The sequence below is a fragment of the Peromyscus californicus genome, unplaced genomic scaffold, assembly GCF_007827085.1.
Source record: "Peromyscus californicus insignis strain IS unplaced genomic scaffold, ASM782708v3 Scaffold_9__1_contigs__length_137607984, whole genome shotgun sequence".
NCBI classification, from domain to species: Eukaryota; Metazoa; Chordata; class Mammalia; order Rodentia; family Cricetidae; genus Peromyscus; species Peromyscus californicus.
In genome coordinates this window covers 42259320-42282264 of record NW_026294617.1, presented here as the reverse complement: position 1 = coordinate 42282264, position 22945 = coordinate 42259320, and the positions used below count along the sequence as shown (strand labels likewise).

Genomic DNA, 22945 nt, shown 5'->3' with positions numbered 1-22945 from the left:
GAGTAAATATAATAAATTAACATTCCTATCACTGAAGTGGGAGTACAGTGTAAATACTCACTCTATATGCTTGGCCAATACCTCCATTATCAGCAATGTTTTCTCCTAGTGTATTAATTCCATTGAGCTGTTTAAAGAAAGATTCTCCATTAGGATTTTTATAGAAAGCACCAATATTTCACTTGTGATTGAATGTCTAAAGCTTTTCTGGGGAATACTGATGACATACATGCTGTCCACCTGCTAGGTCCCACGTAAAGTTTCCATACTGGTACACCATGCACTGGGATTGGTCTTTAAAATTATTTGCAGACTGCTGAGTCCACCAGTCGACGAGGTCTCCATCTTTGTTAAAATTTCTGCCTGTAATATATTCATTTAGTAAAAAAGGAAATTTGTTACAACAAAAATGAGAATAAGATTGGTCTTATGCTCTTTGTTGTAATTGAAATTCTTGAAGTAGATTCACATGCAGTTGTAAGAAACAACACAGAGAGACCTCCTGCTCACTGTTCACACTCCTCAGTGGCATTTTGCAACACTATAAAACCACAGCAAGGATATTGACATGGATACAGTCCCTTCGTCTTGAGGTCTCTAGTTTAATGTGCAAAGGACTAAAATACTACAATGTGAGTGATCGTGGAATGAGGCAGACATTGAGAGAAACTGCTAACTCCCCCAACTCCTGCTTTCTTTGGGAAAGCCCAAAGTTGATCTGCCAATGTGGAATTGATAGGTATTTCATCCACTTGGCTTGTGCTACTGCAGATGAGGCCACCGGATAAACACTCCTGAAAGCACGCCTTGCTATTCTCGATGCTTTCCATCTGAACCAAGACCATTTAATTTGACATTTTTAGACTGTAAAAGGTTAACGCCTTTATTCTGGCACCCATTTTATGTTCCCAGACCCTTTATGAAACTAACTCTGTGTTTCTCTCTACTTTAAACACAAAGAGAAACATCTTTTTTTTTCTCTTGGAGTTTTCTTGCTAGATTGAAATGACATTGATCATTTCTCCAAATGCACTTACATACTTCATGTTTTGACCTTTAATTTTATCATGTTTTAAATATTTATGATACAGTGGATAAGAAAAAGGCAATGAAACAAAATTCGAACTTACATGCTGATTCTACCATTTCAAGGTTTATAACATTGCACAAATATGTTATATGCCTCTGTATGTTTCCATTTTTCAAATGGAAACATTATTAGTCAGTACTGGTTAAGACTGTTGTGCTGACTAATTGAATTAACAGACATCTAGTATGTTCTCTTTAAAGTACTATTCTTCTTGTCTCTCTGTCCTTCTAGAATTCCGTCCAGTTAACATTTTGTGAACTAAAACTTATTACAGTTTTTGTTATGGCCTTTTTACATATCTTCTGTCTTTATTTTAATTTTGTTTGACTTTAATTAAAACTGTAAGTCTTCATGGTTGTTTAGGAATGCATATCAACATTTAAGTGCCTACTGTTTACAAGGTTCTAAATTATGTATTAAATATAAGATTAGAAAAAAAAAAGTTCCCGGCTGCAAGCAGCTTACGAGCCATGGGGTAATGGACAAGTGATGGCTTCTGACTTTCTATCAAAAGACCCTGCTCTCCATGAGCCTGGAAAGCTAAGCAGACACACATAGTAGGACCGAGCATCATTTCTGGTGCACAGCACTACAGGATTTACTAAATGTGGTATTTCCTTTAGTCCCTCAGAGTGTAAAGCACATATTTCTCACCGCCCATTAACATTTTGAGTTTCTGAAGAAACACTTTAGAACACTGACTTTGCAGCGAGACTTAGGTCAGCAACATGCTGATAAACAAATGGAGTTTTGTACTGATACACTGTAACTGTTAAACTTAGGAAGATGTATTTCAGCCAAAGGAAAATGTTACCTATACTTTACCATTGTCATCAAAGCCATGAGTGATTTCGTGTCCGATGACCATGCCGATGCCCCCATAGTTCAGTGAGTTGGACTGCCGGGCACTGAAGAAGGGGGGCTGCAAAATGCCAGCAGGGAAGACTGAAGGAGAGAAGACGGTGGAAGAGTTGTGAAGAGTACCTGTGGCATTGTCAATGATGGCATCGTGCTTGCCAGCCTGTTTCTACTACGTCCACTTCACTTAGGTAGATACCAAAAGTCTTGTGTGATAGAAACCAACACAGTCATTTATCACTGATGGTGGAGAAGTGACCGAGTCAGTGCTGGACACGACCTGTGATTTATTCAGCACAATTCACTTCAAATCAATGTAAGACTTTTTTTTTTTCTGTAAGGAGTTTGGGGCAAGGAAAATTTATAAGCTACACTCAGGAAGTTCTTTTCCTTGTTTAAATATTTGGAAAGAAGAGCTACTCAATAACACACATTTCTGTTCAGTGTTACTTCTGAAATTGTATCCGTCCACAATTCTATCTAAAATAAACTGCCACTCAGTCAAAGGGGTCCCTCCATCATTTAACACTATTTTATTTTTATCAGAGTTCCTGTGACTTTTCTAAATTCTGTTTATTTCCTAGTTTATAGTTGGAGTCCTTCTTTATCTGATTTGTTTATCTCCATCCTGGCACTCCAAAATCTCAGCCCTGTGAGATCAGAGATTTACATGTTCATACACATTTATGTATGTATTCTTTGGTCCATTTGCTTTTAAAGTCATTATCTCTAGAACCCATAGCCAGACAGTGCTTGGAATAGAATTAGCACCCAGAAAAATGCGTTTACTGCATAAATAATCAATTATAAACAAATGAATATGTATTTTTCATAGCCTAAGATGCCTATAAAAAGTTTGGTAGGCATGAAAACCTCAAAGAATAAGATTATTTTATTTAAAAAGTTTGGTAGATAAATGAATAGTACTTTTTATGACTTATCATAACACATGAATTAAGTTGAAAATTTTTTCCATTTTTATGTCTCAAAAACAATTGAGTATATCAAACAGCAAACACTTTCCCTTTCCTAGATACCTGTCTCTTGCCTGTATTTTTTTCCTAACGGCACTTAGTAGGGTAATGTCAACAGAGTGCAACAGCGAACCTCTTCTATTGATCTCAGGTGCCTCTTTTCCTTCACAAAGTTTGCACAGCACATGTAGGCAAAGACCAGGAGGTACACTGTTCTTCCAAAAGCACATTTTGTTGTTTCTTCTGGGAGTTTGACAGTACATTTTACCTCACACTTGTTCCTCATGTCAAGAAGACTAATTTCCTAAGAGATGTTCTCACTTCCTGCCCAACCTGTAATCTATCCTAATCTAATCTACCCTCTTACTGTATTCTGTAGCCAGATTAAAGTACAATCATGGTCATTATTCCTTTCCTGCTAAGAAACTTTGGGGAGTCATCATTGTTCTGCAGTCAAACAGCACCCTTCTCCTGGCCCTGCATGCCATCATTCTTTCCTGCTTCTCCTGGGTACCTAACAGTCACCCCTTGTCTAGTCCTTTGCATTGTCTTCTTACAATAAATGTACCTGCTAAATACTCGTCTGTAAAATGCACTAATGTGTCTCAATCATTTTTCCTTGGGATACATTGCCTCTATTTAATGTAAAGGGACCACTGTTTTGGGTCAATGATGTCTAGAGGAAGTTAACCCCTGACTTTAGACATGAATGAAGATGGATTCTTATAATTCGGTAATTTTACCTTTCCTGTTTTAAAGTTCTAGTATCCATTAGGTAACTGCAGCACTATGTTCTGGAATCAATAAAGAATTGCATGTAGTATGAGCATATATTACATGCAAATTTCTGAGTCTTGCCTTTACAGGATATCAAGAATATAAGTGAAAGGCCTTGACATTCAGTAATTAAAAAAAAAGAAGAGAAATTTAAGGTCTATCTAACACAATGTAGCAAATATTTTTCTTTTAGACATGGTAAATATGACCTAAGCTTTCATGAGCTTCCAGGATAAATATTAGATATTTACAGAGGTGACTTTTAAAACTCTAAGCAATTTTGTTCTTTAGATCTTTCAATATGTTGGAAATGTCTATCATTTTCAAATGATAAAATAATAAAAATAGACCTTTGCCCTGGAGAATTTGGGTAAAAGTAATAGCTCACATGTATCTGCCTGAGCTAAACAGTGCCAAGAGATTATTTTTAGCTGAAAGTTACACAAATTATATGCAGTACTTTATTAACTTAAACTGAGTATTATCTCCCACACTATGTACTTCGATTAAAAGCTACCCATTATATAAAATGCTCTTATGAAATGTGCTATCAAGGCTAAACATTAACCACAGAGATGCAGGTGACTTAATTACAGCCTTAGATGCCATTCTTCAAATAAGTGATATGATTTTTTTATGGCTCATATTAATACTGATCTTCAAGTTCAGCTTGGCAGATTATGAGCTCCTTTAACTTGGTCAGCTCAAATTTTTCTCGGAGGATTTTTCTTCAATAAGCTCATTGCTTTACTAGCAAATATCCCAGTGTTGCTAGTCACTGACAGGTCACTTCATGGCTGCCAGCAAGCTGGCCAATTAAATAAGTCACGGGACCACAAAACAAAAGATCACTACTTTTCTTCCTCCCTGTCTGCGTTCAGACCCCCACGCCGGTAATTGCCCCCTGATCTTTTCAAGATTTCAAGCAACTCAACTTTAAGATATTTCAAGCACAGCTCAAGTTTGCAGTCAGGTACAATCTGAAGGTGAATCAGTACCAGATCTGGCAGTGTCTAGGGTCTTTCCTTCACTTAACTCGAAATGAAGCTGTGCTGTATTCTCCCTAAGGTAGAAATAAATGTCTAGCTGCCTCACTTCATGCTGAAAAGCAATTCTGCTAATAGGGTTTCAATGCAGAATGAACTAGATCTCATACTGACAGAACTATGCATATTAAAAAGAGGGACAGATTTGGGGATTGGGCTGAGAATGCTGCTCACTGGTAGAGTGTACGTTTATGATGTGCAAGGCCCTAGGTTCAGTCTCCAGAAAAATCCATCCATCCATCTATCATCTATCTATCTGTGTGTCTGTCTATCTATCTATCTATCTATCTATCTATCTATCTATCTATCTATCGGTCTATCTTCATCATCATCATATTTTGAGATTCCAAAGTGAAGAACCTCTCTAGATAAAGGCATTCTGAGGAAAGTTGCTGATTGGTTTTAAAAATGCATTATACTATGATGCATGATGATATAGGTGCTAGGGAGTTGATCGTCAAACAAATCTTGTCTAGTTTGAAGTAATCTTTCCTCTTTACATAAAATATTAGGCTAGACTTTGAGCTAATTGATTCTTTTGCTTAGAGGCACATCTTAGTTATTATCTACATGCTATATAAAGATAGCCTTTCCAGATTCCTTATGTAATCTATTTTCATATCATGTACCAAAGTAAATTACAGATAAAGTTTTACTTCAAAAATAGAAGCCATAAAAATACTAAAAGAAAATGTAGACAATGTCTTAATATATTTTTTCTTAGGCTTAAAAGCATGGAGGAGGTTGTACTTAAATTTCAAAATAAAAAGACATGCTTTAAGATTTGTTTTTTAAGTAATGATAAGTATCTTTAAAGGCTTTTAGTAATTTCTATTTCAAATCAGTAACAGATTTCAAAAAGGTGAGGCTTAAAACAGACTTAGAGATATAAAAAGAATAGTTTAAAATAATGCTGAGATTATCATTCCTTAATTCTGGCCACACTTCGATATAAAGGCCTAGACTGAGTCCCTTTGGAGAAGCCTGCTTTATGGCTTTAGTGTACTTCTGTCAGTGTCTGTTTGGTGTCTGTCAACATGGTAAAAACTCTTGGAAAAAAAATGGGTCTGTTTATATGATAAGAAAGACAGACTTCAAATATTCCCAGGTTTACCCAGGAAGAGAGAAAACATATCTTTGCCATGTCAAGTTATTCATTTATTCATCATATTATTCATACATGTATTAATTTTCATCATAGTTTATGATATTACTCTTAGTGCAACAAAAGTTATTTTTCTGTTTTGAACAAAAGCAGCTGGGTAACATAATTTTATATGGTAAAGTCTAATCCAGCTGTTCAGTTTCCTTTCTGCTGCTGTGACGCACACCATGACCCAAAGCAACTTACAGCAAGAATGGATTTATCTGCCCTACACTTCCTGGTTACAGCCTATCACTGAGTGAAGTCATGAAGAATGCTGCCTAATGGCTTGCTCACTCAGACTCAGGCTTTGCTTGCTTCTTACGTAGCCCAGGCTTACCTGTCCAGGGATGGTACTGTCTGTATTACACTGGCCCCACCTACATCAATTAACAATCAAGACAAACTCCCCAAAGTCTTATCTCCAGGCCAAATTCGAGTGAGGTTTTCCACTTGACTCCAGTCTCTGTTAAGTTGGCAACTGAAGCTAAATGGGGCACTGGGTTTTGTTTTGTTTTGTTTGTTTTTTTTAACCCTCTGAATTCCTTGGAAGCTTTGGATAAAGAAGACAAAGAATAGGAGAATCTCTGCTAGACAGGCTGCTTACTGAATTACCAAGAGAACTGGGTCTAGGAAGAGTTGGCTCTTTGAACCTCCAATAACTTTAAAGGGCTGATGCCCAGTAACTCCAAGAGTCAGTATAATTTTAAAAAGGAAATTTCAAAGAGTACATGGGAATAAGATAAATCATTTACATTATAGATTGGATGTTATGCAAGAAACAACTACCTAATGAGATTCACATTAATTTTTATTTTCCTATTACACTGAAAAGAGGTACATGGATACTTCAAGAAGTGAAGCATTAACTCAATATCACCTTTACTTTTACTTTTAGGGGAGTATTAAAAGTTGGCCATACAGCAAACAGAGGCCTAAAAAAAGTTGAGGAATGCTAAAGAATTATTTAGGAATATACCTTACCTATCTGATTTCTGCCTGAAGAGTAAAATGCATTGACTACAGCTGCTCCACTTATCCACCTATGGAAAACATAAGAACTTGTTACAAAAGATACTCCATTACCTCATTCAATCTGCTTACCACAAAAACAAATGTGAAATATGATCAACAAATTAACTTTGGCGTACTAGAATTTAGAGTCATTGGAAAATATTTCTATTCATTGAAAATTCAATATATATCTATGTCTACAATCTATTATTTCATTTGCATGGATTTTTGTGGAGGTATGTGGTGGTACAAAATTTACTACATCTTTTCAGAAACTGTAGTAGGTTCAAATTATATTGAAATGTACTTAGCTTTATGCTTTGATACTAAATTGTCTCAACAATTCTGGAACAGTTGACAATATATGAAACAAAGGTTAGTAAAATTTCAGATTCAAGTAGCTTTTAAGAATTCAATTCTTAGTTCATACTGAGCTTCTTTGGGAGCTCAGAGATCTTATCTTGGAGCAATGAACTTCAAATTATTGCTCTTTAAATCTTGTTTTAAAAATGCAACATTGGGAGAGATGGTGCAGTGATTAAGAGTAGGAATTGCTCTTTCAGAGGAGCAGAGTTCATTTCTCAGCAACCACACTGGGCAGCTCGCAGGTGCCTGTAACTCCAGTTCCAGGAGATCTGATGCTTCTGGCCTCTGAGGGAACCTGCACCTGTGTGTACATACCACACACACACACACACACACACACACACACACACACACACACACACACACGATTAAAAATAAATCAAATCTTTTAAAAAATGTTTATAAAAAGGCAACATTACAGCTAATTGAGGAAAGGTGTATTTTCATTTGATTGTAAAGTAAAATCCAGGTGATCTTTAAATAGAGTTGTCTGTCTGTTAGTCCATTCCATGACTTAGATTCTGCACAGAATCTAGAGTTTATAAAACACAGGCCCTAAATACAGAAGACTAGTTTAGGAAATGAGAACTATTCATAGATAATTGTTACACAAGAGTGCATAAGTAAATTAAAAACAAAACAAAACAAAATACTGGTCTCATGATAATTTGAAGACTGAAAGAGAGGAGGTATTGTTCTCATGTCTTCCTGCTTAGACACTATGGAAGATACCTGTCAATCATCATATACTGAGCACATCTGAGGAACATAAATATTATTCCAATCTTCATAATCTAATATATGTGTCTATTGAAAATGGACACTGCTTGACCTCAGATGACCTCTTAATGTTAGCGTATCTACATACACGTAAGACAATCATGGAGCATTGTCTTAAGGCTTCACTAGTTATTTTTACTTCAGGGCAATCATTATCCTTCTAGTAGCAAATCACAATAGTACAATAATTCCATTTATATCAGAGCTCTCTCTAGTCTCTGCTGTGCCATGTAAGCAGTGCAAAGTCAACATATTAGTCAGAATGTCAGTAACTATTGTGCATGTCAGGCATAACCACTATTTTAGCTTCTTAAAAATAACTGGCCGAGACCAATATGTAACAACCATCTGAAAATTTCTGCTATTTTTTTGAATAACATGATTAAAACTTTACATAAAAGAATGCATGACTTTACAACAATCTCATTTATATTTTTATAAACTTCTGTTTAGGAAAACAATGAGCCTGGAAATGGTGAAGAATAGTTTCCACGTGTGTTTCTGTTAGTCTGTTACTTCTGTTTTTTTAAAACAGCAAAACATTTTAAGCAGGATGGGGCTCACATACCAATCCTCCCTAGCTTCATCAGAGCTGAGTCATGAATATTTTAGCATTTCCTGCAAGTTGATGATTACAAGAATATATCTTGTTTGTTTTAATTAAATGCCACTTGCTTACTACACAATTTGTAAATGACTTACGTGAAAGGCAAGTATTTGTAAGCCCAAGATATTAGATTAAAACAGAGAAACCAGAGCTGCACAGCACAAGTGGGTCTCATTTATGTGACTAACAAAAAAAAAGATGTTTGTATAAATAAGTGTGGTGATGAGGAAAGTGATGTATTTAGATTACATTTGCATAGGTTCATAAAGGTACCATGATGCAGGGTCAAGTGAAGTCCTTTGGAGCCAGTGAAAAGGTCAAGGATGATGTGATCAGATAATTTTAAAAAAACACTGTTGCACAATTTGAAAAAATATTCCTGGTGTATTCTCAACACTTTCATAGCAAATGTGATAATAAAACTTATAAGTAAATGGTTTACAATTATTAAAATTTTTTAACCAAAGTTATTTACGAAATTTTCCTTGTCTCAGGGGCTCTAGAGTAAATTTCTTAGTTGCAAATTCTGAGTTGGTGGCAATAAGTGTGCATTTTGTGGGTAATTACAAATAATCATTATCAATTATTTGGATCTGAACTAATTATTTAAGGTGAAATGTTATACTGAGGAGAAAAAGCAGATATCCTAAGCAAATGCTTCAGACGACACACTTCAGAATGTGACTAGAAGACACAGACATAGAAAGATGGATTTCATAGAATATTGCCTGCTTAGGTTTACTGCTTTTGTGAATGTAAGTGCTATCCCTTTTACTGTAGCGCCTTTCCACCCTTCTGAAACATTACTTTAAGGAGTTTAAGATTGCATTTTGATTAATGTTTTTAACTCTCCAGCAGGGAGAGTTTTACATATTAAAATGTCTACTGTGAGTTACAGCTTCTAGAACATAGGTGGCTATTTATGATCATGGAACACTCTCATAAAATTAGAATTATGGTGGTGGGGTTTCCTGAGCACTAGTGTGTAGTGTTTTTTTTCCCTCCCCCCTCAAAATCTTTTATGATGTGTCCTTAGTTCACTCTGGAGAATCATGCAAATTCAAAAGCCTGGGGCATTTTGTCCCAGGTCATGATCAGAACTTGAAGTTCTAGAATTATACCAAACGTTACATCTTAAGTAGGGTAGTGATAACAGAGACAGATTCAGTGTCTGATACTTGGGGTCAGTTATAAAATACCCCCAAATACCGATGGAAAAGATAAGGAGGCAAATGAAATGTTTTTAAAATTTCATAGTGATGTAATGAAAATTCTAAGTTCTTTTGATTTCAACTCATCTATAAAGATGGAGACGCTTTTATTTGTAAAACTAAGACAACGCTGACCATGACCGCAGCACTTGGGAGAGAAAAGGCACAGAGAAAAGAAAAGTAAAATCAGAAACAAATGGAAGTGATATTGCTCGAAAATAATGGCTACTGTATGCTCCCTGGAGATACCTTCCAAGTGTGCAGACCAGACGCTAGCAGTCTCTCATGTGCAGTATTAGACCTGAGAGAAGAAGCAGAACACTGACTTCTCTTGTTCTCTTCCTGCCTCCAGTGGTCTATGTGTGTGTCAGCATGGGCTGTGTGGTGGGAAGGTAGAGTGGGAATGGAGGAAGTAGCTGAGAACTTTACTTTTATATAATTATTATAATTTTAATTTCTGAAATGTTGTCAGGTAAGCTAATTTGTTTTGAATCATCAACTTGTCATTCTCAAACAGGACGTATACCTGAAATACACTTGTGAGAGGAGCCAGATGTTTGCCATCAACCTCTTTTTACCCTGAGGAAACTAGGTTGTGAAGAAAAGAAGGGACATAGACTTTATGGCAGGTAAGAAAAGCAGACATGAACAACCAAATTCAACAGCCTTAAAGATAAAGTGAATCCAGTGGACTTCAAAAACACTTAGAATAAGCCTCTTTTTAGTCACGGAATTTAAGGCTTAAAATAAAGAACAAGACCATTAATGCCCTTCTCCTTGGAAGTGTTCAATTCTCAGCATCTGTGCTGAAAGCAACTCCTTTGAAATCAGCAGTACAATAAATAGATTTTTGTGTGTGCCTTCTTCAAGTATTCCTGCATGAAAGGAGAATTATCTTGAAATCTCAGATCATTACAGTCTTTTACACTTATTTTTTTTTCTCCAATTCTTCCCACACGCTCTTATTGATCTTCCAGATCGTCCTCACAGTATTGATGGAACCTCCAATCTGTATGTATGGAAACTGAGTCACTGCATGGTTACTAAACTCAGTCCTAATGCATGTATACACTAAGTGATGGAACGGGAAAATATATTTAACTGAAAGGGGAAGATGGCCTGCTTGCCTTCCTATCAAACTCCATCACCAAACTGCTGATCCACATGACATACAAATTTCAGCACAGCAATTAATGTTATTTTATTGCCAATATAAAGAGGACCTTTTTGCTTTCTCTCCTACCTTATCCCTCTCTTTTCATGGCAAAAGCAGATGTTATGAACCAAATTTAGAAAAAAGAAAGAAAAAACAAAAACAAAAACACAACAACAACAGCAAAACACCCACCACCACCACCACCACCACAACAAAAACCAAAGCTCCAAGGCTAAGTTTACAGAGCTAATAAGTAAGTAGAACAATACTAATTTAGGCCTGCCCAGTTCCCACAACCTCGAAGCACCCCTATCACCTCACTCCAGCTCTACAGCTCACACTTTTTTCTTATCCCAGACATAGCCCTTCAAGGCCTAAACAAAAATGCAGGAGAACTAAAGACCTTCTCCGAACTTTGCATTTGAGTAGTGACTGTAACTAGGGTAGTTGGTGATTGAATTTGTCAGAGGATCAAGACCCTCCTGATACTGAATTGGGAGAATGCACTTTCCTGATGTTAGGTAATCCTGAGAACTTCTAGGAAATAACCCAAACCTCTTCTATTCCTTGTAACCCTTTGTACTTCCCTGACTTTACATAAATGAACTGTCTGTCCAGCTGATTAGAAGGTAGCTTCACAGGTAGTGACAGTTCATGTTTTATTTTTAGCTTGAACCACTAGGACTTAGCACACTGTTGGGAACATGATAGGCACTCACCAAATACTTAGGCCTATTAATGGCTGCTCCACAGTGCTTCACCAAGCACTGACCCAGCTTGCCCTGTGACCTGGGAGGATGAAGGGCATTGCCTTTCTGCAGCCATAGAGAGCTGTGGCAACTAGAGCAACACCCCATCTGAGCACGGTCCTCTCAAGAGATTACACAGAGTGAGGGTACCAGAGTTCTTCTGAATTGTCCTCTCCAGCTAAATGGAAATATGGGACATTTGGATCCTATATTGTGGTCTCTAGGTTTCTACTGATTTCAGTCTGCCCTCATCTGATTAGCCCAATCAGAAAAATCCAGCAGACATGAAGTAAGGAAGACATCCCATGAGTCAGTGATTACTGTTTTTTTTTTTTTAGTCACTACTCTGATCTACTCATTAATCTAACTTCTAGCTGTTATTCTCAGAGAATGATTTACTGATTGGTCAAAAACAAAACAAACAAAACAAAAACCCCAACCTTTCACCTCATAAGGAAGCCTTACAGTTTTGTTGTGCATGAACACACAGGCCTTGAGGTTTATTTTTGGGCTGTTACCTCTCAGTGAATAATCATGTTAGTAGAAGTAAATGATTTTAGACATGTTACTAAGTACACATCTTGCCACACTCACACTCCCAGGTCAGTGATACTTTGCTCTGAACTGGACATGTTTGAAATTCCTTTGCAATTGCACCAAACCCTCAGGAGACATCACATTCAGAGCAAAAAAAAAAATTATGCATAGACATCCAGAAACCATATGAAGTTTTAGAATTATTAAAATTCCTGTTCTTTGCAGGTGTGAGCTGTTCACAAGGGTTAGCCAAATGATTAACTTGGACATATCACATATACACTCCTTGAGATTAAGTTTTAAAAATTGTTCAACAGAAAATAGCCACAGTGATGTATGGCTTCACCAGCTGTGGGGGTAAAATGTGGAGATGGAGGCATTTTTATCTTATCTGCTGAATTAACTTTATCAACGAATTGGCTATTCCATTTGCACACTCTATTGCCATGTATGAAGGGCCCACATTCTGTTAATCGATGTTTTTGACCTAAGTACGGAAGTGGTTTCCTTTCTACACAAATTAGTTTCTTAAGCAGCATCAAACTGTACTGGGGCTTTGTCAGTTTTGTACGGGTGAAGAAAAAGTTGCCGAGGTACAATGAATAAAGAGACAACACTTAAGACAAGCCATGCAGAGGTTCCTGTCAGACAAACAAGAAAAGAAAGGCTGCTACAAGCTGGGTGTGGTGGCACACGCCTTTAATCCCAGCACTTGGGAGGCAGAGGCAGGAAGATCTCCGTAAGTTTGAGGCCAGCCTGGTTTACACAACTCCAGGATTCCATAGAGAATCCCTGTCTCAAAAGATAAGCCAAACAAAACAGGATGCTGCAAGTTCAGAAGCAATGAGGGGAGGAGGGCAGAGGGGTGGTTTGGAAGCATGGCACACCCCTGGAGTGTTGGACCGAGGTCAGAATTTGGGTGACTATTAAGGAATTCTGGAGAGCTATGGGAACTTTGGACCTTTTCAAGGGTTCATATTTCTTGAGCTAAGCAACAGGAATCATAAGAAAGGATTTGTCCAGAAAGAACATGACTCAAGCTGTATCATCGAGACCCTGGGGGATAGCAGTGTGAGGATGAGGTGAAAACATGAGATAATTGGTAATAAAAGTTAAAAAAAAAAAATGAAAACCACAGAGAAAAATGTGGTAAGAAAGCAAAGTGGAGATGGGTAAATGGAGCCGTTTGTACATTCCCATATAATATTTAATTAGCAGCAGGTGAATGCAGTCTTTTTTTTCCCCCCCGGGATAGAGCACTTTAGAGGAAATAGATAAGTCCAGAGTGATCAAGACAAGGCCCTGGTTTTGATCTGGGTGGGAATAAGATGGAAGCTTTAAAAAAAAAATAGACAGATATAAGGAACAAGATTAATTTTTGCTTAAATGGAAAATGTTGGGCTTGTGTGGTTAATGATATATTCATATAGAAATGCTTGCTAATCAGCTAGATATTAAGTGTGGAGCTCAGCAAATGAATCTGGGCCAGATTCAAATACTCAGATGTAATAAGGATAATAGACTTCAAGAAGTAAACGCATGTGCTCACTAATTTTAATTGTAACTAAGCTTGGTGTTGGGTGCCCAGAATGGCTCCAGGTCTACAGGGCTAAAAGTCTTGGAAGATCAGTCTAAGAAACTCCGTGGGTTTGAGCACTCAGCACATACGCTGGTCAATCTCAGGGTATTACCCATTGAGTGGAAAAACAAAGGTCAAAAGTAATAGTCGTCACTGCTCCAGAATGGACAATTAGAAAATAGATATACGCACTCATCTTTGTCCACCTTTTCTCGGAGCTTCTTCAGCTGCTTGCTTTGGCTGAATTTCAAATTTTGAATTATGTTCTCAAAGTATTCATCTTCCTTGTAGTTCAACTGCATTAGGTAAAAGATTTGGGGAGAAATATTAATGCCAGCATCATCACAGTATTGCTAGAAAACAAATTATATTATACTCATCTGATCTTTCTGATAATCTTGTAACCTAACAGCTGAGGTCAGCATTTGAAAGTTGAAGAATGTGAGGTGGAGATGTTTCTGGTCATTTGCTAAGGTTTAAAAGATTAATAGAACTGGAATTTAGGGCCCAGGTAGTTAGCTTTGAGTCTAGCTCTGATCTCAGGTAATCCACTCTTGTAGCAAAAATAAACAAACAAAACAACAAAACCCAAGATAACTAATTTCTTCTGTAAATGGAAAACAAGGAGTGAGCATTTTGGTGTGTAAACCTCCACACCCCACTAGTACTTGGTGGATCAGCCATCACTGTCATCTCAGACCTGGTGCATGTCATCTGTTGTGACCAGGGTGTCATGTCATGGTGGTGGTCACAGGACAATAACGAGCATTTCAGCCAAGTCTGATCACAGGTGCAGAGTGTCAGAGTCACCTCTTTTAACAGTTACACTACCAAGGAGAGTTAAAAAAAATGGTTCTCAGTTATTTGGTTTTTAATAGAGGACGCATACTGTGTAAAACACACAGGCATAATGATTAGAAAGTAGAAGGCTTTTTGACTTTTGTAGCCCATGTAAGCAATTGTAAGGACCTGTGAGCAGCCCATTACTCATTACTTAGATGTCTATCCCTGATGCTCTAAAGCAATGGCTCTCAACCTTTATAATGCTATGACCCTTTAATACAGTTTCTCATGTTGTGGTGACTCCCCCTAAAACCGTAAAGTTTCTTCATTGCTACTTCATAACTATAATCTTGCTACTGTTATGAATTGTAATGCAAATATTTTTGGAGACAGAGATTTGCCAAAGGGGTCACAACCCACAGGTTGAGAAACACTACTCTAAAGGCTGCAAGGCTTTTCTCACCACTATTGTAACATATAGAAATCAAACACAGTCTTGCACAATGACAAGAAAGTTTAAATTAAACATAATTTGGGTATTAGTGTTTTAGATATCGATAGTAGGATCTACGGTTTTAGGCTATTTTACACAGTGTTTGGCATTCCTGAGCTACAGTGATATTGCCACCAGCCCCACATATCACTGCTGAGACTTACCTCAAGGTACTCATTATTCAGTTTGTTATCATTGGAAATGATGTCATCAGGATAGCCAATCCTTTCTTTAATTGCTAAGGCCTGTGAAAATTACAACATTGAATGTGGAGGTACAATCATCTCCATAACCACAACCTTCAAATACAAACACCAGATGTCCACAACCAGCAATTAAATAAGCCTGATGTGCCATTTACAAAAGGAATACCTAACAACACTCAACCGGTGTTCTTTGCAGTGGCTCTTTGCTTTAGTTAAAAAAAAAAAAAGTAAAAACAGACATGAAATTTAGTGCCTAATGCCCTGTCCGTCTTTCCAGGCTGCAGCTTTCCCATAGAAACTGACAAAAGCCATTGCTCCACATGTAATGTATTTTTATGAAATTTTTTTTTCTCTCCAGACTTTTCAATTTTATTGAAGGAGTAACATTTAGTGCTCCCAATCTTGCAGGATATAATTATCTTTCCACTTCGTTGGTTCAGCTGAGAAAACAGATAAGGGCTCCACAGGCTTTGTGCTAATGCACTCCTGAATATTGGTGCCTTCAGTCTTTATGTTCCCCTTCTTCCGCAAAGTCAGGGCAGCTCTTCTCAAGGGGAATGAATGGCATTACCAGCATGAGTGGGAAGTGGGTTTCTTTGTTAGCCATCTCATATTTGTCCACTGTTTATTACTAGCTTTCCGTTATCATTTAAGTGTGTTTATGGTAAGTATCCCATTACTTATTTCTGTTTACTGCTCCCCCACCCCACTCTGAGATTGTCCTGGAACTCACTGAGTAGGTTGGCTGGCTAGTGAGCTTCAGGGATACACCCAGTTCCCAGCACTGGAACTCCAGACGTGAGCCACCACACTTACTATTGTTTTTTAACATGGGTTTTAGGAATTGAACTCAGTTCCTCAGGTTTACAAGGCAAACATTTACCAACTGAGCTATTCCCCCAGCCCTAGACCTATATGTAGCTTTTATGGGAATTTGGATTATTTTTTCCTAAATATTTTTCAACTTCATCTTTTCCTGTAAACAGATTTTCTTTGATGGCCCTGGCTGGTCCTTACCTTCTCTTCAGCTTTCTTTTTTGTTTCTGCATCCATCCAGGTGAGCTCATCTAAAGTCTGAATAAAAACTTCCCGGATTTGTGCAATCAAATCTTCAACCTCAAAGCAAAAAGAATATTAGCTTATTAATAGTCTAATATAGAAATACAGTCCATGAGTTCATTCTTCATTGCTACATGATGCCTTTAAGGTCGCAATAGTATGCTAACACCCGTAAATTTACAGATGAATTGTGACCCCAAACAAGTGGATGCAAAAGAGCCTATGGGATTATTATGCTAAAGCAATACTGCTATTGTTAAATTTCTCCGGTTAATAGGTCTTCCCATAGACCCGAAGCTAAAATCACCTTCAGAATGCCCTGGTTCTTGCTATCCATTTAGAGGAATAGAACCTTAGCTGTCACCGTCACCAGTGCTTCAATTAAGCAAGAAGTAGCATTTCAAAAAATTGTTTTACTACGCCACTAAGTCCCATTGTCTTAATTTCAGTAGCAATTAGAAGATAGGATACGGTTCTCATACTTCAAATAAACTGTACTTTTTAAGGAAATGGTCAGTCAGGCAATAGGAGACTGTATAAGACTAAAGTCTTATATATAAAGTCTTTATAAGACATGGCTGTGAACACTAAAGTCACTGCTTCCAGGAAGCAGATAAGCACTTCCAATTAAACAATGTGAAGGCAGAGACATAACCATATATTGAGGGTTATGAGGCAAAATCTGTTGAGAACAGTGGTATTCTATGATACATAGTATCATGCCTAATTAATAAAAATTGGGCAAAGATTCGAACAATTGCAACTGCTAATCAAACGAATGGATGCTACTTAGATGCTGACGCACTGCGTTAAAACATTACCACATGTTTGCTCTCTCCAGCAAATGCTGCTTCCACATAAAGCCTCCCCACAGCATTCTCCATATTCCCATTGACATAGTTAGCACACCGTCTCCATGTTGCTGTTTCTGATGTAGTTCCATAAAGGGCCTATAAAAGAGAAAAGGAAAATGGCGTCTGACTAGGAACCAGGGATGGTGAACAATAAGAGCATGCAGTTTGCAAAGCTAGTCTTTATGTCTGGCTTGAGTTCCTGCGGTCCTCACTGCTTCTTTTCACAGAGTAGAGGTCCCTCAGCTATGATAAAATGTAATCTGACTCGATTGTTTACTTTAAAAAAAAATGGGCTTGTGCAAACAAGGTATCTCTTCAGAGGCATGTCCCAGCAGAACTTTTAGCTATTACAAGTTAATAACCTTCAGGAAAGCTTTGGGAGAAAAAATACAACAGTGTGCCCACTATACAAACATAAACGTGAAGAAATGTTCAATAAAGGAACAGGAAGGAAATCTTAAACACAAGAAAACACATTTCTCCTTCTAATGTTTTAACTGAAGTTCAGGTACTATAGGAAAACTGTGTGTATATAAATTTTAGTACCAATAAGGGGGTTGGCAATTTACTGAAATAACATTTTTTTTTGCTGTCTTTACTTATTTATTTATTTAACATAAAGTCTCATGTAGCCCAGACTAGCCTCAAATTCACCATGAATGATGCTGGCCTTCTGATCCGCTCCACCTCTCACAGGCTGCGATTACAGGCGTGAGCTACCATGCTTGCTGTTTTATTTATTGGATTTTTAGAAAGTGATACTCAAGCATTCTTGCAGTTCAGTCACATCTCAGCCCTGTGTTAAAGTTTATCAATTCATTTTTTAGTGGAGAAACTGGAACTTTCAAGCAGTTACTCCGTTGCCAGAACAAGAACTGGTATATTAGTTTTCCTTTCTCGGCTCCTACTGTCCGCTCTCTTAATACTAGGCTTGAATGATTGTTTAGCTAATGTATCTGCAGCCTAAGAAAAAGCTTTGCGGCTCTAGCTTCAAGTTGGTGTTACTCCCTACAGAATGTTATCACAAAGAAATCTGTCTTTATATACGTCCAGGGTGCTGCTATGAGCTCCTGAAAATCAAATCAATTGAGAAGGGTACCTCTGAGATGGATTTTACCACATTGGCAAAAACAAATCAATGCAGTATTCTTTTGTACAACTACAGGTGACTCCCTGTAGGGCTATGAGCTCATGATACCATAGCAGACCCGCACAGGATGGAAAAGCCCAGAGCAATGACTTCTTACACATGTGCAAAACAAGCAAATCTGGGCATTTTGGTTCTTGGGAATGACCAGCACATTCTAGCAGTGTACATGGCAAGCATTTATAACCATGTATCTCTTTACGCTTTAAGTCTTAAGAAAAGAGAGATTTTGTCTTCACCTTACGGAAAGCATTTCTGGACTCCTTGTAGTTTCGGCTGAGGCTGCTTACAAGATCCATTATGAACCTCCAGGACATTAAATTTTGAAGATCTCTGTATAAAAAAACCCACCACCCAGCAACAGAAAAGATGAGGCTGCAAAGCTTCTAAAGACTGATATGAAATGTAAACTTTGAGTTTATGGGCACTCTGACATACCTACCTGGGAGAATATTTGGTAAGAATAGGCTTAAGTTTGGTTAAATATTCTGGAGCATAAACAACCACTTCTTCCTCATTTTGAATATTAATATTCACAGTTGACATGATTTCATTTGTGAAATTTGACCAGCTGAATGGCTGGGGAAAAAGCAGGCATAAAACATTCAGTAATTATGGCTTTCTCTTCTTGGTTCCAAGAATTATGGTTAGAAAGTCACACACTAAAGGGTGTCAGCTGCATCATAAAATGTTTAATAGAATAGCCAGTTGGTGTTTGAGATATTTTTTTTTGGCCAATTGTTTCAATCAGCTTTTGAATAAATATTAGTTCTCCAATATGATTATTTAGATAGCAGAATTAAACCAGCCATTTAAGAGCAAAAACAAATCCGTTATGCATACTGAGCACACAATTAGAAAAGAGGCTTGTTGTCATCTTTTCTCTAAGAGGTATTTTTTTAAAAAAGAAAAAATACAGTTTTAAAAATAAAGCTTCCTTAGTTTATGGGAATGCAAGCACATACAACTGTCTTTTAACAGTAGATGTTAATAAACAATTCATTTAAACACAGCACTACACTTGAGCAGAGTCAGCTTCAAACAGAACATTATTACCGCAGAGATGCTATGGAGCCAGACAAAGGAACACACATTGAGCTATTCATCTTAGTTCTATAGATAGGCGTGCAGGTTTTAAACTTGTCCAAAGGACAGAATCTTTTCTATTATTCCTTACATGGGAACTGAGTGTCTAAGATCCTCATGATCTTAGATCTTATCTATGTACACCAAGGTCCCTTACTGTGTAGGAAGTGCTGTGCTAAAATACTTGGTTTCCTTTGGTGCTTTGGACCAGTCTTTCAAAACACATTTACTTAATTCATTATATCAAGAAGTGAATGTAAGAAATGACTAGCTTACTAAGAAAGTAGCCAGAATCGGTATTACAGAATTAGTATAAAGAGAATGCTGACTGTGAGAGTTTTTAACATAAATGTGGCTTCATGTCCCAGCCATGTGGCCCAATTACTACACAAGAAAAAAACAAAACCAGAGGAGAGTGTAAGAGACAGGCTAAACAGAAACAAGCAAGTCCTGTTTATTAGTAGATACTGAGACAGATTTCCTTACTAACCGATTCTGTTTGTAATTTGTGTCCTAAATTCCTTCATAGATGGCCTGGATGAGAACATGGGAAGTTCTTATGTGTAGATCATGCTGTATTAAGAACTAAAGAGAAATTTCATGTCTTCTTGCTTGACATCCCACGTCTAATGACAATGTAGTGGTCTCTCAAAAAGAGTCATATCTTCTCCAAACCCTTTTCTGCTATAGCATCTAAAATCTTGCACACGTACCCTAAAAGGAATTTTGCCATTGAACCCTATTCTACTTAAATACAGAAATAGCAGTTTCAAAGTCTCCCTGCCCCAGGACTTTGTAGGAAGTCAGACAGTGAAAGTCATTGAAATTCATTGAAGTTAATTCACTTCAGTAAATAAAATACAATGCTATGATCTCAGAAAATGGTCCCGGAAAGGGGCACATAAAACTTGCAACCTTCCTACTTACCTTCCCATCGACCTCTAGAGAAAAGTTGTTTTGGAGCTCAGCTACTGTCATTTTGTTATAAAGCAGCATGGGGTCATTTCGGTCTTCGGGTTTAGTTGTTGCCTATGGATTTAACATGTGATAGTTCTTTTAGAAAAATATATAGGTTGGAAAATAAAGTATAGGGTAGGTCTAAGATAATTTGATTTTGGTTCCAAATTTGTCATTTTATATACATTCAGTAATAATTAACAGTATTTACCCAGAGCATCTAGCTTAAAATTCTTCAAGAATCTTTTTACATTTTGGTAGCTGCTCAAGCTACCGAATTAATATTTGTGGCTAATAGTCAATTATGTCTGCCACTGTTTCATATTATAACTTTTTCTTTTGATATAGTCATCTCCAATTTATCTCTCAAATACTGGCTTCTACCCTCACTTTATAATAATTCAGTATTCTAGTTAAACTTAAGCCACAGGGTAGGGACATACAAAAGTTTTCACAGCAATTTATAGCATTTGGCACAGTATATTCTTAGTCCATGGCAGGCAGGTGGCAAGCTGGTCAAGAACGGCCGCTCTTTCCACTTTCCTGATCACCCTGCCTTCTGACTAGTTAATGATCGACATTTAATCCAGGTTAATTTTGTTCACTGAGTCTAAAGATAAAGTTATGATAGCAGGTTAGTGCTTGGGATAAATAGTGGGAAGACACAAAAATGAAGGTGTCACATGAGAACTATGTGACAATGTCCCCTTTGGGTAACTTATCTACTCTTTGATGAAGAAAACCAGTACTGAATATCTCCTTCATATGAGGCAATGTGGACACTGTTAGACACACATGAGTGACACAGAGATGCCTGTGATTCTATGTCAACTTCAGAGCCTAAGGCAGGGGGAAGCCTACCTAATACAGTGGCAAGGATATCGGAGGCAATGGAGTGACGACTGTGGAGCCAAGTCTGGCCAAGGAAACACGGCCCGAGAACATGGGAGTGAAAAAATCCCAGGACAAGAAACTGCTCTCTAGCAATGCAGTTTCCCTCTGAGAACCCCAAGTAACCCCATCAAACTGTCCTCCACCAAGCAGTCTGGCTCTGGTTGGGGGCGGGAGGGGGAGAGCTTGGTTTCATGTAGCCCTAGCAAGTCTAAAATCACTCTCCCTTATCTTTGGGTTTCAAGATCCTGATGAGGCCAGAGGAAGTGGTGAGCAGATGGAGACGTAAGAGAACAGAGTTTTGCTTGCACTGTTAAGGAAAGGAGGCCAGGTTCAGTCAGTAATCAGCATATTGCCTAGGGCCAGAGTTCACTTGCTCATGCCTGCATGGCCCCTCTGAAGACTGAGAGAACCGAGTGCCAGCCCACTCTCCAAGAGCTTGCCTGGAAGCAGAGGAAATACAGAGATCCCCTTGGCTCTGTTGCTAAGGTCTGTCTTCCCTGAACTCAGCAATCTCAGAGGCTGAAATCAGTGGCACCACATTGCTCTCTAACCAAGTTCTTAGCAGAAGGAAAGAGATGATCTCTGAAGACACTTTGTATTTCAAAATAACATAAAGTAAAATTGTTTAGAAAAACTACCATGGTTTTGCATGAGTCTTCCTGGGTCCTGAGGGCATCTCACAATCTGAGTATAAGATTTTGATGCAACTCCTTATTATATAGGCAGGTGGTGAAGCACAGCTTGTTTGCTATTTGTCAAATTTAGTGTGTCTTTTGGATTTCAGGAAATTCTATAGTTTCAAAGGTTGTCCTGAAGACAATGATCCATTACTGGCCTATGCATTTCTAATCACTGACTTAAAGAGCTACAGTTTTATCTTTAAAATAGCATAGAGAAGAGAGAATGAAACAAAACATGGTTCACATTATTCAGTATCCCAGAAAAACAATGTGTTTTACATTGGCAATTTCTTTTTCCAAATCCATAACTTTATTCATTTCCAAAGAAAGCTGGTTTTCGTCAATCGGCAATCTTTCTTCCTGACGAATCAGTCTGGCCACAGCAATCATAAAATCCACATATGCCGTGCAAGCCTGCAAGAAATAAGTAATAAGTTGTTGGGGAACCTTCTGATATTCATCATGGTACATAAAGGTTTTTAAAATACTAATTTTTGATAGCAAAAAAAGCACAGTGAAATGGAAATACTTTCTAAGTGCTAAAAGAAATGACTTGTACAGACTCCTTTAATTAGAGCTGAGGCATGGCAATAAAATATCATTTTGAATGGTTTAATTTATGGTCATTTGTCTATGGAGATTATCTTATTTGCAATACATTTACTTGGCCTTTCTAAAAACACAGTTGTAAAGCACTTGTTAAGTAATTACACAATTACTTCTTTTCATTTACTAAGCCATTTTCCTAAGGTTGACTTTTCATATATATATGAAAGTATTTTTTTTAACTATTCATGAAGAGGCAGTTACAAATTCATATAGTATGACCAGGACAACTTCACATCTTGGGCCAAGCTAATATTTTTGAGACTGCTCTCAGGAGTTCCTCCAACGAACA

General features: G+C 37.5%; 1 protein-coding gene across 3 annotated transcripts in view; it reads right to left on the bottom strand.

Moving 5' to 3' along the window:
• Positions 1 to 22945, bottom strand: part of Mme (membrane metalloendopeptidase) — a 78257-nt gene that overhangs the window by 15747 nt on the left and 39565 nt on the right. For all 3 annotated transcript variants that reach the window (XM_052730789.1, XM_052730791.1, XM_052730792.1), the window contains exons 9-20: positions 22327 to 22461; positions 20444 to 20545; positions 18873 to 19009; positions 18670 to 18763; positions 17251 to 17379; positions 16388 to 16486; positions 15329 to 15409; positions 14081 to 14184; positions 6874 to 6932; positions 1916 to 2035; positions 230 to 363; positions 62 to 127 (exon numbers count right to left, since the gene is read on the bottom strand). In XM_052730789.1, the coding sequence (XP_052586749.1) occupies positions 62 to 127; positions 230 to 363; positions 1916 to 2035; positions 6874 to 6932; positions 14081 to 14184; positions 15329 to 15409; positions 16388 to 16486; positions 17251 to 17379; positions 18670 to 18763; positions 18873 to 19009; positions 20444 to 20545; positions 22327 to 22461 (1260 nt within the window). The remainder of the gene's footprint in view (positions 1 to 61; positions 128 to 229; positions 364 to 1915; positions 2036 to 6873; positions 6933 to 14080; positions 14185 to 15328; positions 15410 to 16387; positions 16487 to 17250; positions 17380 to 18669; positions 18764 to 18872; positions 19010 to 20443; positions 20546 to 22326; positions 22462 to 22945) is intronic.